This window comes from Atta colombica, unplaced genomic scaffold, assembly GCF_001594045.1.
Source record: "Atta colombica isolate Treedump-2 unplaced genomic scaffold, Acol1.0 scaffold107, whole genome shotgun sequence".
In the NCBI taxonomy this organism is placed as follows: Eukaryota; Metazoa; Arthropoda; class Insecta; order Hymenoptera; family Formicidae; genus Atta; species Atta colombica.
In genome coordinates, this window is record NW_017259192.1 from 4,973,219 (window position 1) to 4,986,130 (window position 12,912).

The 12,912-nt window shown below is 24.7% G+C and overlaps 1 protein-coding gene across 1 annotated transcript in view; it reads right to left on the reverse strand.

Annotated features, from left to right (window-relative positions):
* LOC108692384 (tachykinin-like peptides receptor 86C) overlaps positions 1-12,912 on the reverse strand; it is a 44,682-nt gene that overhangs the window by 17,737 nt on the left and 14,033 nt on the right. Inside the window, exon 2 of the mRNA XM_018200612.1 lies at positions 9,320-9,533. Within this exon, the coding sequence (XP_018056101.1) occupies positions 9,320-9,533 (214 nt within the window). The remainder of the gene's footprint in view (positions 1-9,319; positions 9,534-12,912) is intronic.

Consider the following 12,912-nt stretch of genomic DNA (forward strand, 5'->3'; position numbering starts at 1 on the left):
AATTTTAATATGTTATATGAAAATTATTTGAATACTGTTATTGAATACGGATTTATTTCAGTGGAACATATTTTATTAATTAATCGAATGAGAGAATTAAAAAAAGGTCATATACATTATCTTTACAATACATTATCTTTACAATAAACAAAAGTTCATGAATTTAATTGTGTATTTTATAATGTTATTCAGTTATCATCGATTTAGTTTTAGTGAGATAATAAATAATCTACGTTAATATGGATGTTCATTTGCCATGCAATAAACTACTCAGCGAGTTTCCGAGGAAACTTGACAATTACTTTTACGCTTTATGTTCTCGTGAAATCGGAGGAAGTTTTAGAAATGTATAAATCTACAATAGAATTTCTACGTAAGCGTCTATATTGGCGTATAAATTATAATCAAAGAAAGGAAACTATTTTTATTCTTCTTTATTAAGTTCACAAAGATATTACAAATTAAATCTTAATTTCTAATAAATAATGCTACCGAATGCGTATTTGAAAGCAGGATAGTTTGCCGCATGTATGTAGGCCGAATGCTCGTATTTGTGTCTGTCATTATACATTGTATCATTATACATCGTATGCTAATAATGAAAACTTGATGCTCTTTGAGATCTTAACACTTTGTTACTACTCTGAGAAATTTCTCTGTTTAATGTTTTCAGACAAACGATGAAAGCTGTTATGAAGAAATAATTGAACCAAATGATAAAATCTCTCATATCGTATTTTGTCACTATTATTTATTAGTTGTTGATACCAACAAAACTGTTCAGTATTTAAAAAGTTAGCTTAATAAATATAAAACAAATTTATTTTTGAAATTGTAAATAATATTTAACATTTGAAAAATTATGAGCTAGTTATATCTGTTATAAAAAATATTAGAAGATACCTTTCAAAACATTTAACATACAAATATTGCTTTAATAGGTTTCAATCTTTATTAAAATTTTAATAGCACAGTTAATTATCTTATCTTTAGATTTATAAAGACAAATAAAAATATCTGAATAATTCAGATATTTACTTGAAAATATGTATAATAAATTAAATTATAGGACTCTTAATCTTCAATAAAAATCGAAAAATGTCAAAGGATGATGTGGAGGCGTGAAAAATAAAGCGCAATGACACATGAAAAGCGTTACATCATGTTAATACATAGTACATTTGCATCACGATAGGAAAAATGTTATTTATTATTTGCTGAAGATGGTTAAAAAATATAGTCGAAACGTTCAAAATTTCTTATTTAAATTTTTGTTACATTATTAAAAGAATTATCAATCATTGATTTACCTTCCGCTTTACCACCAACTCCATATCGCCCATTAACATTTTTCGATTTTTACTTTAATATTTAAACTTTCTTAAATTTTAATATAAAATTTTAATATAAAAAAGATTTATTTCAATAGAAATTTGATATTATTGTCAAGATATTTAACAATGCAAATAAAAAAAAATTACAACTAATAATCCCTAACTTTTAAATTTTAGTTAAAAATCACCCCTGACGCATTTCTGCTGTGACCCTCATCTTTCTTTGACTATGAAAAAAGCAGATAAATGCAGCTGTTGTGTAGTATTGTATAAAACCAAAACAATAAGTGACGTAGACAAAACGGTTACATTGTTGTTTTCTTCATGAATTTTTTCATGATGACAAGATATTTATTTTGGTAAAGCCGTTGAAACCATAATGACATTTTTCACGAGAACGCGAAGTTCTGTATATGTGATAAGAATTACAACTTGAAACCCGTTTGTAAATAACTGTACGATGAGCTGTCTCCGAAAACATGTTAAGACATTTATTACAGGTAAAATACTAATACATGAGGATGTCTAGACACGAAAATTGCATATGAATATTCGTCTCAAAGACGTAATATTTTCATTATTTTTTTAAATATTTAATATATAAAAAGTTACATTAGAAGTAAATTTATATTAAAAGTAAATTTAATTAGTAATTAACATACTAGTTAAATTTAATACATATTTTCTTTATATATTTATCAATCGATTTATACATAAGTCGTCCCATATATTTCTGACTTCAAAATGTTTTAATGTGATGAAATGATACGTGAAAAGATTAATTTCTATTTTTATTTTGAGTCATATAATAAAATTATTAGTACATTGCATTACGAAGAGAAAACTCATTGTCACAAGAGAATACTCTTTGAGTACCAAGCGAAGGAGAAACCAACGGTATTAACAAAAGAATAAAATAAAAATTATTTCTCATTACAGCAATAATAAGAAATAGAAGAGAGATAAATTTTCTACGGACTTTGTCACTTTATTATCTGGCAATAACTAAATTCATTATTTCTTAGAAGTTACATAATTAATTTATATCTCTTATTGAGTTATTTATGGGTCAACGAAGTATCAGGATATATAGATGTGATATATAATATGGCATATTACAAAGAGATAAAGGCTATAAGTGTAGTGTCTAATAAATGTTTAATGGGTAGCAAATCTAATTTCTGGTATATTGTCAGTCCAACCTGTGCACATACAAATCGCAGTACGTGAGAAGCATAGCTATCTAGAACTGTTCGAACTTCTCATTCATCGATCAAGACGTGAAAAGCATTGTAATACTGAACTTGTTTAATGTGCTAAGATAATCCACTTTTACCTCCAACTACAGCTAATTAAATATAAACTTTTTATTTATTATTGTTATTTATAAACTTTAACGTTACCGAAGCTCTAAACAATCTTTAATACGCGAACACTGAATTATTATTATTATATGATGCTTAAAATTGATTGCGTTCTTATCTTTAAAAGTATTTATTAATTTTTTATTGATGAGAGAAGGATAATGTAATATAAAAAGCAGTAAAGCGCGAAATATTGACATGCAAATTGATAATTCAATATTTATAAAATACGAATCAAAAATTGGATATTTTATAATTCCATCGGCAAAATTGGATTATTGACTGTTGACGTTGATTGATCGTTAATTTTCACTTTTACCTTTAATGAGCTGTTATTAATTGATGGATCGCCAATCGGATCGAAAAGTTGAAATTTGTGAAATGATAAACTTAAATATGATAAACTTAATTATAGTTACGATTTCAATATTAATAATCTTTTATCATCTTGATGTAATATATAAACTGCGATATGCGTGCATAAGATTTCGAATTTCATTATTGATCAAACGTTTGTTTTAATTTCATTCTTTATTAATGAAAACATAATGAAAGATTGTATCGAATTAATCTATATTTTAATTTAATACTTAACACAAAATTTTTATTTTATGTCAAGTGTAATGAACTATCGGCAAAATTAATCAGTCTGCATACAAGAAGAGCATTCTAATTTAAATCATTATTCTATTTTTCTTAATTATTTTAAGATAATCAGAGTAATGTTTGCGTTTATATTAAGTACAAATGGGACAAATTAGAAATTAGAAAAGTTAAGAGCTACAGTTTCTATAAAACGTAAATTAATCCAATTACAGTTCATTTTCTTCAGTCTTCAGTTATTCGACAGTTTGAGTGATCGTTAATTACTATAATCTTTCCGATAACAGGCACTTCAAAAAGCAGTTCTGATCTTCCTACATCAATTAATGTTCATTATATTCATCCCTTACCCATTTCTAGTTCTAAAGTTCCACACTTCAGCATCAATTTCCAACACGCAGTTAATTTACCATAAAATAATTTAAGTATGAAACTTTAAAATTCTTGTCTTGCCACAAGTAATTAATTGACAACTTGACGATAACATTGAAGTATAATTTATGTATAATTATTTTGTTAAATGAACGGCAAAAATTTTCTAACTTTTAATGAATAAACTCTTGTTATAACTTGATTGTTCTTATTAACGATCATTATACTAGATGGCCAAAATTACGAAATACTCTTAGTAAAATATTTTGACAAATTTGATATGGCTATTAAAAATAAAAAGTTTAAACAACTTTGTGAAAAGTTTAAAAGTCTTTATACATTATATTTAAACACACCTGTACTAGGCTTGTTTCTTTCGTGCTTAAAGAAATAAAATAGAACTAATTCGTAAAATATCATTTACATGATGAGAAAGGAAACATTTTTTACAGTAATATATTTCGAATTCTTCATTATTGAATTTTTAAATAGATAAATATGTTTAATCAAATCTGCAATAAATAATTATTATAATATAATTATTATAATCAAACTTAAAAGTAATGATATAGTATAAGGTAAAAAAGTATTGATAAAAAAGTAATGTGATAGTCTTTTTTTCTTTGAACGCTTTATGTGGAACGAATCAGATATTAATCTGTGACCTTCGGGTTAATTGCACCGATAGTGGAATGATCGACGAGCATGAATTTGTATCTTATCTTTTCTTTACTATCTTGAGGGCTGTCGTAACGAATAATTTATGTTCTAACTTTAATTAAAGAAAGAAGAGAATCTCTCTCTGCTTTATATGTCGAATGCTTCTAAATTTGATTTATTGTTTGCGTGCGCTATTGTATAAACTATTATAATAATATATTAGTATAATATAGTATAACAGAGGAAAGAAAGAGTGTAGAAGTTTATCTTCTATCTGAAATTTTTTTTCTATCTTTAATTTTTATAGGAAAATTGTCGTATTTCTCTTTCATAAAAGATTAAGTTCAATAATTTTTTGCAATTTATTAATTCATGATATGAAAAATATTTTAATAATTAAAGTATTAAATTTCACATATTACTTAATAAATGTTATCTTTATTTAACTTGTAATATTTATTTGCTACATTATGTTATGTGTATTTTATTTTGCTCTACGAAAAGAGAAAACAATATTAAAAAATGGGAAATATGATTGATATGAAAATATATTGTACTTAAAAATATATAACACATTTTCTATTTTATGTATTAAATTACTGCATCTATATTCAGTTACTTTTATATTTTATTTACAATGTTTTCGTGTTGTTTACATGAATCGATAATAGTGTATTAGTTCAACATTTTCATTAATGAGAATACAGTTAATTCATTCGATTTCGCGAGGGTAAACTATATTTATCGCACATCACAGATATTGATTAATAAGCTGAGTACATTGTCCAGTTAATATGGCACGCGTTAATATGGCATATGTATAACTTGACTCTACATACACTAGCGTGCAATTCCCAATTCGCAAATGTCTTGTTTTTTTTATTAAAACTTATATAAATACAAGTCATCGTTTGCATAAAGAACATAACCAGAAATTGCTATACGCATATATTTAATGCACATTTTCTGAACATATATTAATGTTATTTTAAAGAATATTATGAATGGTTCTATAATATTATAAATAACATTTATTCTCCCGCTTGATATATATCTATATATTCCATATTAATAATAAATTTGGAGCATGTGATTAATGGCAAGATGATATACCAATTTTTATTAACGTGACGTGATTTCCATAAAATTGATTATCAGCATTTTTAATATCTATGCAGTGAAAAATGAGAGTTGCGCGTTGGAATTTTATTCATGATAATTTGTTCTTTTTATTTTTGATGAATGAAGATGAAAAGAAAAAAATAATTCTTTATAAAATTCTTAATAAAAGATAAAATATTACACGTTTCTGAAATGGATTTCTTGTAATGACTAATTATATATACTTATATAAGTTGAATGAAGTATTCAACTTATATTGAAGTGTACTTTTTTTTATGTTTGCTTGTATTAATTTTTTGTTAAAATATTACATTTTAAAAGATAAATACTAAGGTAAATCAGATTGAAACTGAATCAAAAGGCTAAAATTTAATAAATACTTTAAAATTGTATTTGTAAACTTATAGATAAACAAATTAAAAACAGGAATAATAATAAATATATGAAGATCAATAATAATAAAAAGAAAACAAAGAAATATTTAAATACTAAAATGATTAAAAATTTGAACATTCTTCGTTAAAATTACTGTACGTTAAAATAATTTATACTAAAATATATTAAAGAAATAAAACTTTTAGTCAATTTATTATAAGTTGATTATTAATACAATTGCAAGCTAATAATAATACGACATTTAATGAGATTGTTGAAAGAATAATTAATGTAATAATGCTTAATAATAATAGTTAATAATAACAATTAATAAAATAATAAATAAATATATTTACATTTAATTAAATTATTAATTTTATTACTTTATAATAATTGTTTAATACTTTAATGAACAAAATAAAAATCAAATGAATGTCAATATTATCATAAATAATTATCTAAGTAAGTAAGAGTAAGATATTTTGAAAACGAATCAATAAATTAGTTTTAGCAACCCTGAAACTTTAGGGCCATATGCGCAAACAAATTTTTGGAAGCCTTTAGAATTTAATTTTTAAATATTGAAGGGTAATATTGTAAAAAATAAAAAATAGAGAGATTAGAGCAGATATCTGGGTTCCCAATGAAATTGTTCAATAAAATGATATAATTCCGATCAAAAGCCATTCCGAACATAAGTATGTTTAATAATTCCACAATTGTGTTCAGTATGAAAAGCTTATTATATAATAGATACGATTAAATTAAGTCCAATTTAAGGATGTACGATCAATCACTTGCGGAGTGGATCGTGAGGAGGGTACGCTATTATTCTACTTATTGATAATATCAATCTAATATATGAAAATCTTTTAATAATAAGAAAGACTAATTTATGGTTTATTAAAATTAAATATAACATTGATTGCTAATTTTTAATTATGAATTATAATATTAACATTCTATTATTAGAAAATGCAAGTAATTTAATGTTTTATGTTCAATGATTATCGATAACTTGGCAACGTTGCATTCTGAAAATGAGGTTGGTATTCCTACTCGAGTTGCACACTAGTAATTGACAGTTAAGGTTAAAATATTATTTTCACGTATCATTATACGTGTTTTACAGTTACAAACATAACAATAGGTTATAAGCAAGCACATATATATTCATCACACATGTGTTACAGGATGAAGCAAGCCACAATCTAACGTAACGTCGGAAGGCAACAGCGTTGTCAAATTTTCCGCATATATTTCTTTAAATGCTCAAATAGCCATGCTTTCATCAGTTTTTTGCTTGTATACAAATAAATTACACGTGAGTACAGTTAAAATTCTTGCAAGCATGTAAAAAAAGATTTGTTCTAACTATTTATATGTTTTTTATGTGGATTAAAGCATTTTAAACGTAAGTAATTATGTAATTATGTAAGTTATTATATATATCCATTATTTAATGCATATGTCATACAACACCATGCATAAAATTCTAATTTTAGCTCTTTCTTTTTTAAAAATTGCATGGTCAATCGGTTAAAAATTTTAATATTGTTTTAGTTTTTTTTTAAATAATATTCTGTATAATTTTTAGATAGATCAAAGCATTTTGATTTTCGTACCTCCTTAAGATATATAAGAGAAGATAGGTATTAAATATACGTATAATCATATTTTCAAAGAAAAATGTAAAATAAAAAAATATCGTAAAATGTTATATTAACGTATTGAATAAAACAAAATCTTATTCATAATTGTTTAACATCTGAGAGTTGAAATCGATGATTAAATATAACTACATTATTAACGTGATGCTAATTAGAATTATCTCACTAACAGAATGATACAATGTATAATTCATAAATTATTGTGTGTTTCTCACAAACATTCATCAGATTATAAACACGCCTCTAATTTCGATATTAACATTATTATCCTTATACCTCCCGCATGCACGCAATAATAACAGTTTATCACTTCTACCACGTTTATCAATTAAACAGGATGTAATAATTGACAGGATGTAATATCGACTAATCTTTACCAGTAGGCTAGATTAGATAATATTATTTTATGATAGATTTTATTTTAGATTTTAATTATTTAAATAATTTTTTAATACTTGGGAAATAAAAAAATGCATATTTATGTACTTATATAATTTTTAAACATATTTACTTATATAATTAAAAAAAATTTGCTTTAACAAAAATTAAATAGTTGTAGATGTATATATTTTTTTATTTTGTGCTATGTAAAAAAAGTAATTTATATCGTGAATGAAGCATTTCAATACAATTACCCAAATTTTAAGAAAATATTTTTATTATACATAGATATGTTGTGAATGAATCATTTTAATGCAATTACACAAATTTTAAGAGAATGATTTTATTACATATATTTTATTTGTATTAGTAATATAAATAGAATTAATAATTTCTAAAATAGAATTAATCATATGCACGCTTATTGAAGATATAAATTACGATATATTGAAAATATAAAGAAAATAAAATTATCATTTTAGGTTTTATTGAAAAAAGAAAGAATGCATAACGAAATAAAACAATGTGAGATAAAGAAAGAAAAATGAATTTATTGGAATGTATTATACATTTACACATTTTACTCGTTTCCTGAACAAACGAGTGAAGTGGTACGATTCAGTACGTTCGACTATCTCTTCAGATTGCATATCGATTCGATATCGATATACGAATAATATCAATTTAAATGATGACGTTCTCCTCCACGGCTTACATACAGCGTTTTCGCCGCATTGGTAGCTTTTCTCTCCCTGTATGTCGCTATTAAAAAGGATCTATGAAACCGAGTGTTCGTGTGTCTCTATTTTCTCGACGTATCTTACAATTAATTGCGTAAACCCTATATGTCAACAGAAAACAAATTGTTTTATTCCGTATAAAATAAATCGATGAAAAAAACGAAACTTAAAATCATTACATAACATCTATTATAAACAAATAAAAGTTTTAGAGAGAATAGAAAAGTAGTTTATACAAATATATATTTATTATACAATAAATTATTGGTTGTGTCCATATGATTGGAATTATAATGAACAATATTACTCTTATAAAACAAAATATTTATATATATTACATAAAATTGTTTAATTTATATATATTACATAAAATTGTTTAATTTGCATCTGTATTCTTTTATTAGATATAATTCTTACTTTTATAATTTATCACTATACAACATTACAAATAGTTAATAATCTATTTTCTTTATTTAATCTATTTTCTTTATTTAATTAAAGAAAACAATTTCAAATAAAGTTAAGCAAATGATTTATCGTTAAAAATTTAGAAACTGCAACGAATAATTATTTTTATATTTTTTATAATAAATCACATGATAATTTTAGATAACTAATATTGGTAATGTTATTACAAGGAAAGAGGCTGAGAAAGAAACAGATATGTATGTAGAAAGAAATTTCTAATAAAAACTTACCTGTCAAATGAAATTACGACGAGAGTAAAAACACTGGAAGCAACGGTCACGTGTGCTACGAAGTTGTTGATAGTGCAATACACTATTCCGAAGGGCCAATTAGAGTTAAGGAGAAAGATAAAGTTGAATGCGCAGTTGAGCAATGACATCATAAGATCCGCAATGGAAAGATTTACCAAGAAATAATTAGTTATTGTTCGCATTCGCCGATGAGCTGAAACAAGCGAAAAAAAAGAAAACCTATAAAAGCCATGTTAATATTTTTATAAGTGTTAATGGGGATGTTTTAACGGAGATGTGTTTAACATTTCAGTTTTTATTTCCTGTTTACAAATTGTTACACTTTCCGTAAAAGCATTATAGTGACTTTTTCTTGTTACTTGAGTACTACAAGTGGTAGTAAATTTTTCCGTTCACGTTCCAGTATGCCTCCGGCGATATTAAAATTCCAAACATTTATCATAAGAAGATATCCAGATATAAGGAGATATCTTTAAAAATGAATGTCTGTACATAATATTTCTTTCTTTCTTTCTTTCTTTCTATCTCTATGCTATTTGTCTTTCAGAAGTTATCACGTTACGAAAACAGAGTGAAAACTATTAAATTATTAAACTATTAATTTCATACTGACTACAGAAAACCGGAGTTTATTTTTGTTAACGACAGGGGCGGCCATTCCAGTGGTTGATATGGAATACTTCATATATTGAATAATTCAAAGTATGGAATTCCATACACTGAATTTCATATCTGTATAATATTTGATCAGGATATTTGTCATCCTTGTGACAGACTTCTGTCCTGAATAGCCATATCTTCCCAACCTGATTTATATCCATTGCACATTAGATGCAGTATATCCGCGAAAGTAGCCAGATTCATCAAAGAGAATCATCTAGAAGTCTTAAATTTTTATTTTTTGTTATCCTCAACAATAGAAATTTTTCAGATTGAGATTTTAGAATTGAGATTTTGAACATCGAGTTGCAAAAATCAGACTTAAATATAAATGAAGCTTATAAAAAAATTAGGACAGTGATTAATACTGCTCACTCAAATGCGAGAATCAAAATTCGATAATATATGGCATTATTTTATAAAGATAAACTAGTGCTCTAGCTTAGAAGAACCGAAATACCTTGATACCTTACATAATGTACCTAAGTGTTATGTGAGGAAAGCAGTACTAGCAATTCTCATATTTTTCACATACCGTAAGATTATTATCGAAAAATGTATTTCGAAATTTTTGATCACGTCATAATGTCAATGAATAATCGATTTAATTCAGAAACTATGATGCTTTTAAATTTATTTGAAAATTTTGCGATAGGCAAAAACAATGTTACAGTCCTAGAAATAACTCAGTTTTATAATTTGACACCAAAGTCTGATGAGAAATCAGAAAATTGTTTTGATGAACAAAAGCTTCAATTACATTGTAAAATGTTTTTAGAATTTACAAACATATGAAAAATGCTAGTGCATTGCTTGAAAGATACAATTTTTACAAGACAATCTCGAGATCGGAGATCTTGTACCAGAATACCAGTAAAATTTATTCGCGTTTTTTTAACGATTCCGATATCAACTTTCAAACAAAAGATTATTTTCTTATTTAAGACATTTAAAAAATTATCGATCGATCTTCGCTCGACAATGAAACAGAAGTCTAAATCATATTGTACATTTATCGAGAAATGATCAATAAGTTAAATATGGAGGAGTAATAAATTAATAATTTTATTTAAAAAAATAAAATTAAAGCAGCTACTTTTGCCATGTAAAAAAGTATGAGGAATATGTATGAGGAAATATATTTATCTCCCCCCTCCCTTCCTCTCTTCTTCCTCAATTTATCTTCGGGAACTCCGTACACTAAAAAATTTTACTTCGCCCCTGATTAACGAGATCCATTATAATTATAATCCATTATTATTCTTTGAACATAATTAGTTTATTATTCTGAATAATTATGTTTTCAATTGATATATGATTTTATTCTAATTTTGTATAGAAGGTTTTTTAAGGATTTTATTTTTAAAGATTATTATTTTATATATTGCTAAATATCAATTTTAATTACATTAAAATTTTATTTTAATCATATTTTGCATTTTAATTACATACTTTGATATTAATATTACTTCTTTTAAATTAAAATATATCATTAAATAGATGGTACCATCACAATATTTACAAAAAGTCAAATGTATAATAGTACTTTGTAGCTTAGAGAAAATGTTATTACGCTTACCATATCTTAATTAATGATATCTCACAGTGCATATGTGTACACTAAATATTTCTTAAGAACATTGAATATCTTAAGAAAATAAATAACATAAAATACATAACATATCCACAAAAGGTACAAAGCTCTGTATCGACTTTTGCGCATGAATATCACATCACTTGTTTTTCATGATAATCTAATATTTATTACTGCGCTGAAAACTTTACCAAGTAGTGTATCGTAAATTCGAAAAGTTAAGAAAACTAGTATCGTAAAAAGAATAGAACAATAACACGTAATATCTTAATAATGCATGGCAACAAAGATTTATATGTGAAATTTAAAGTAATTCGAAAGTTTGGTATCTTTTAAAAATATATATTGTACTTAACTATTTAGATGAGAAAATTCAAATAATTTTAAGTTTGAATTTATTTCTTTTACTTTATTTAAATTTATGTATTTGTTGATACGTTATTTATGTAATATAACAAGGCAAATAATGAAATGTCATATCATTTTATTATTTTATTAAAACTGTTTTTGTGAAGTATTAATTTTTTTTACTTTGTCAAGATTCTGATCTTTTTGATAAATAGCAATTTTACTTTTGAATAAATAGTATTAATTTTGATAATAGTAATTTACATTTGTATTATGTAAAGCATAGGTTTTGCAAAGAAATCTTTACTTTACTTTACTGTACTTTAAATCAAATTATTAGAATTTTAAAATATAATTTATCTCTGTCAAATGTGAACTTGATTTATCCTGCTGCTTTTACTATTCAAAATAACGGTAAATATAAACCAATTGACAAACATTTTTGTGCGTGTATGATGATTAACTTTTATATCATTTATCACTGAAGTAATTTTTGGTCATGCATATTTATAATATGATAAAACGTATTTGTCGTAATTAAATATAATCTTTTATGTGATTTGAGAATACAAATAATAGCATAAATTATCACGCAAAAAAATCTTGTTATATAATATTGTTTGTATAACAGACATGATTTAACTACATATCTTCTTTAATAGACATAAATAATACCTTCACTCTTGTTACATGAATTCGATACTTGAGAAATATATCATTCGCATCGCATAACGAGGACAAATATATCTTCCTCTTATTTAAACAGATTTATTTTATTTCTAAAAATGTTGAAATTGTCATATTAGAGCTGCCTACTGTTGTTTATATTATAATTTTTCCAACACTAACACAATACACCACATGTTTTTATATAAAATATTTTTATATAAAAAATAGAACTTGACATGTATTAGAAAATAAAAGATTTTATTTTTTAAGTATATATTTATAATATGGATATTTATATATA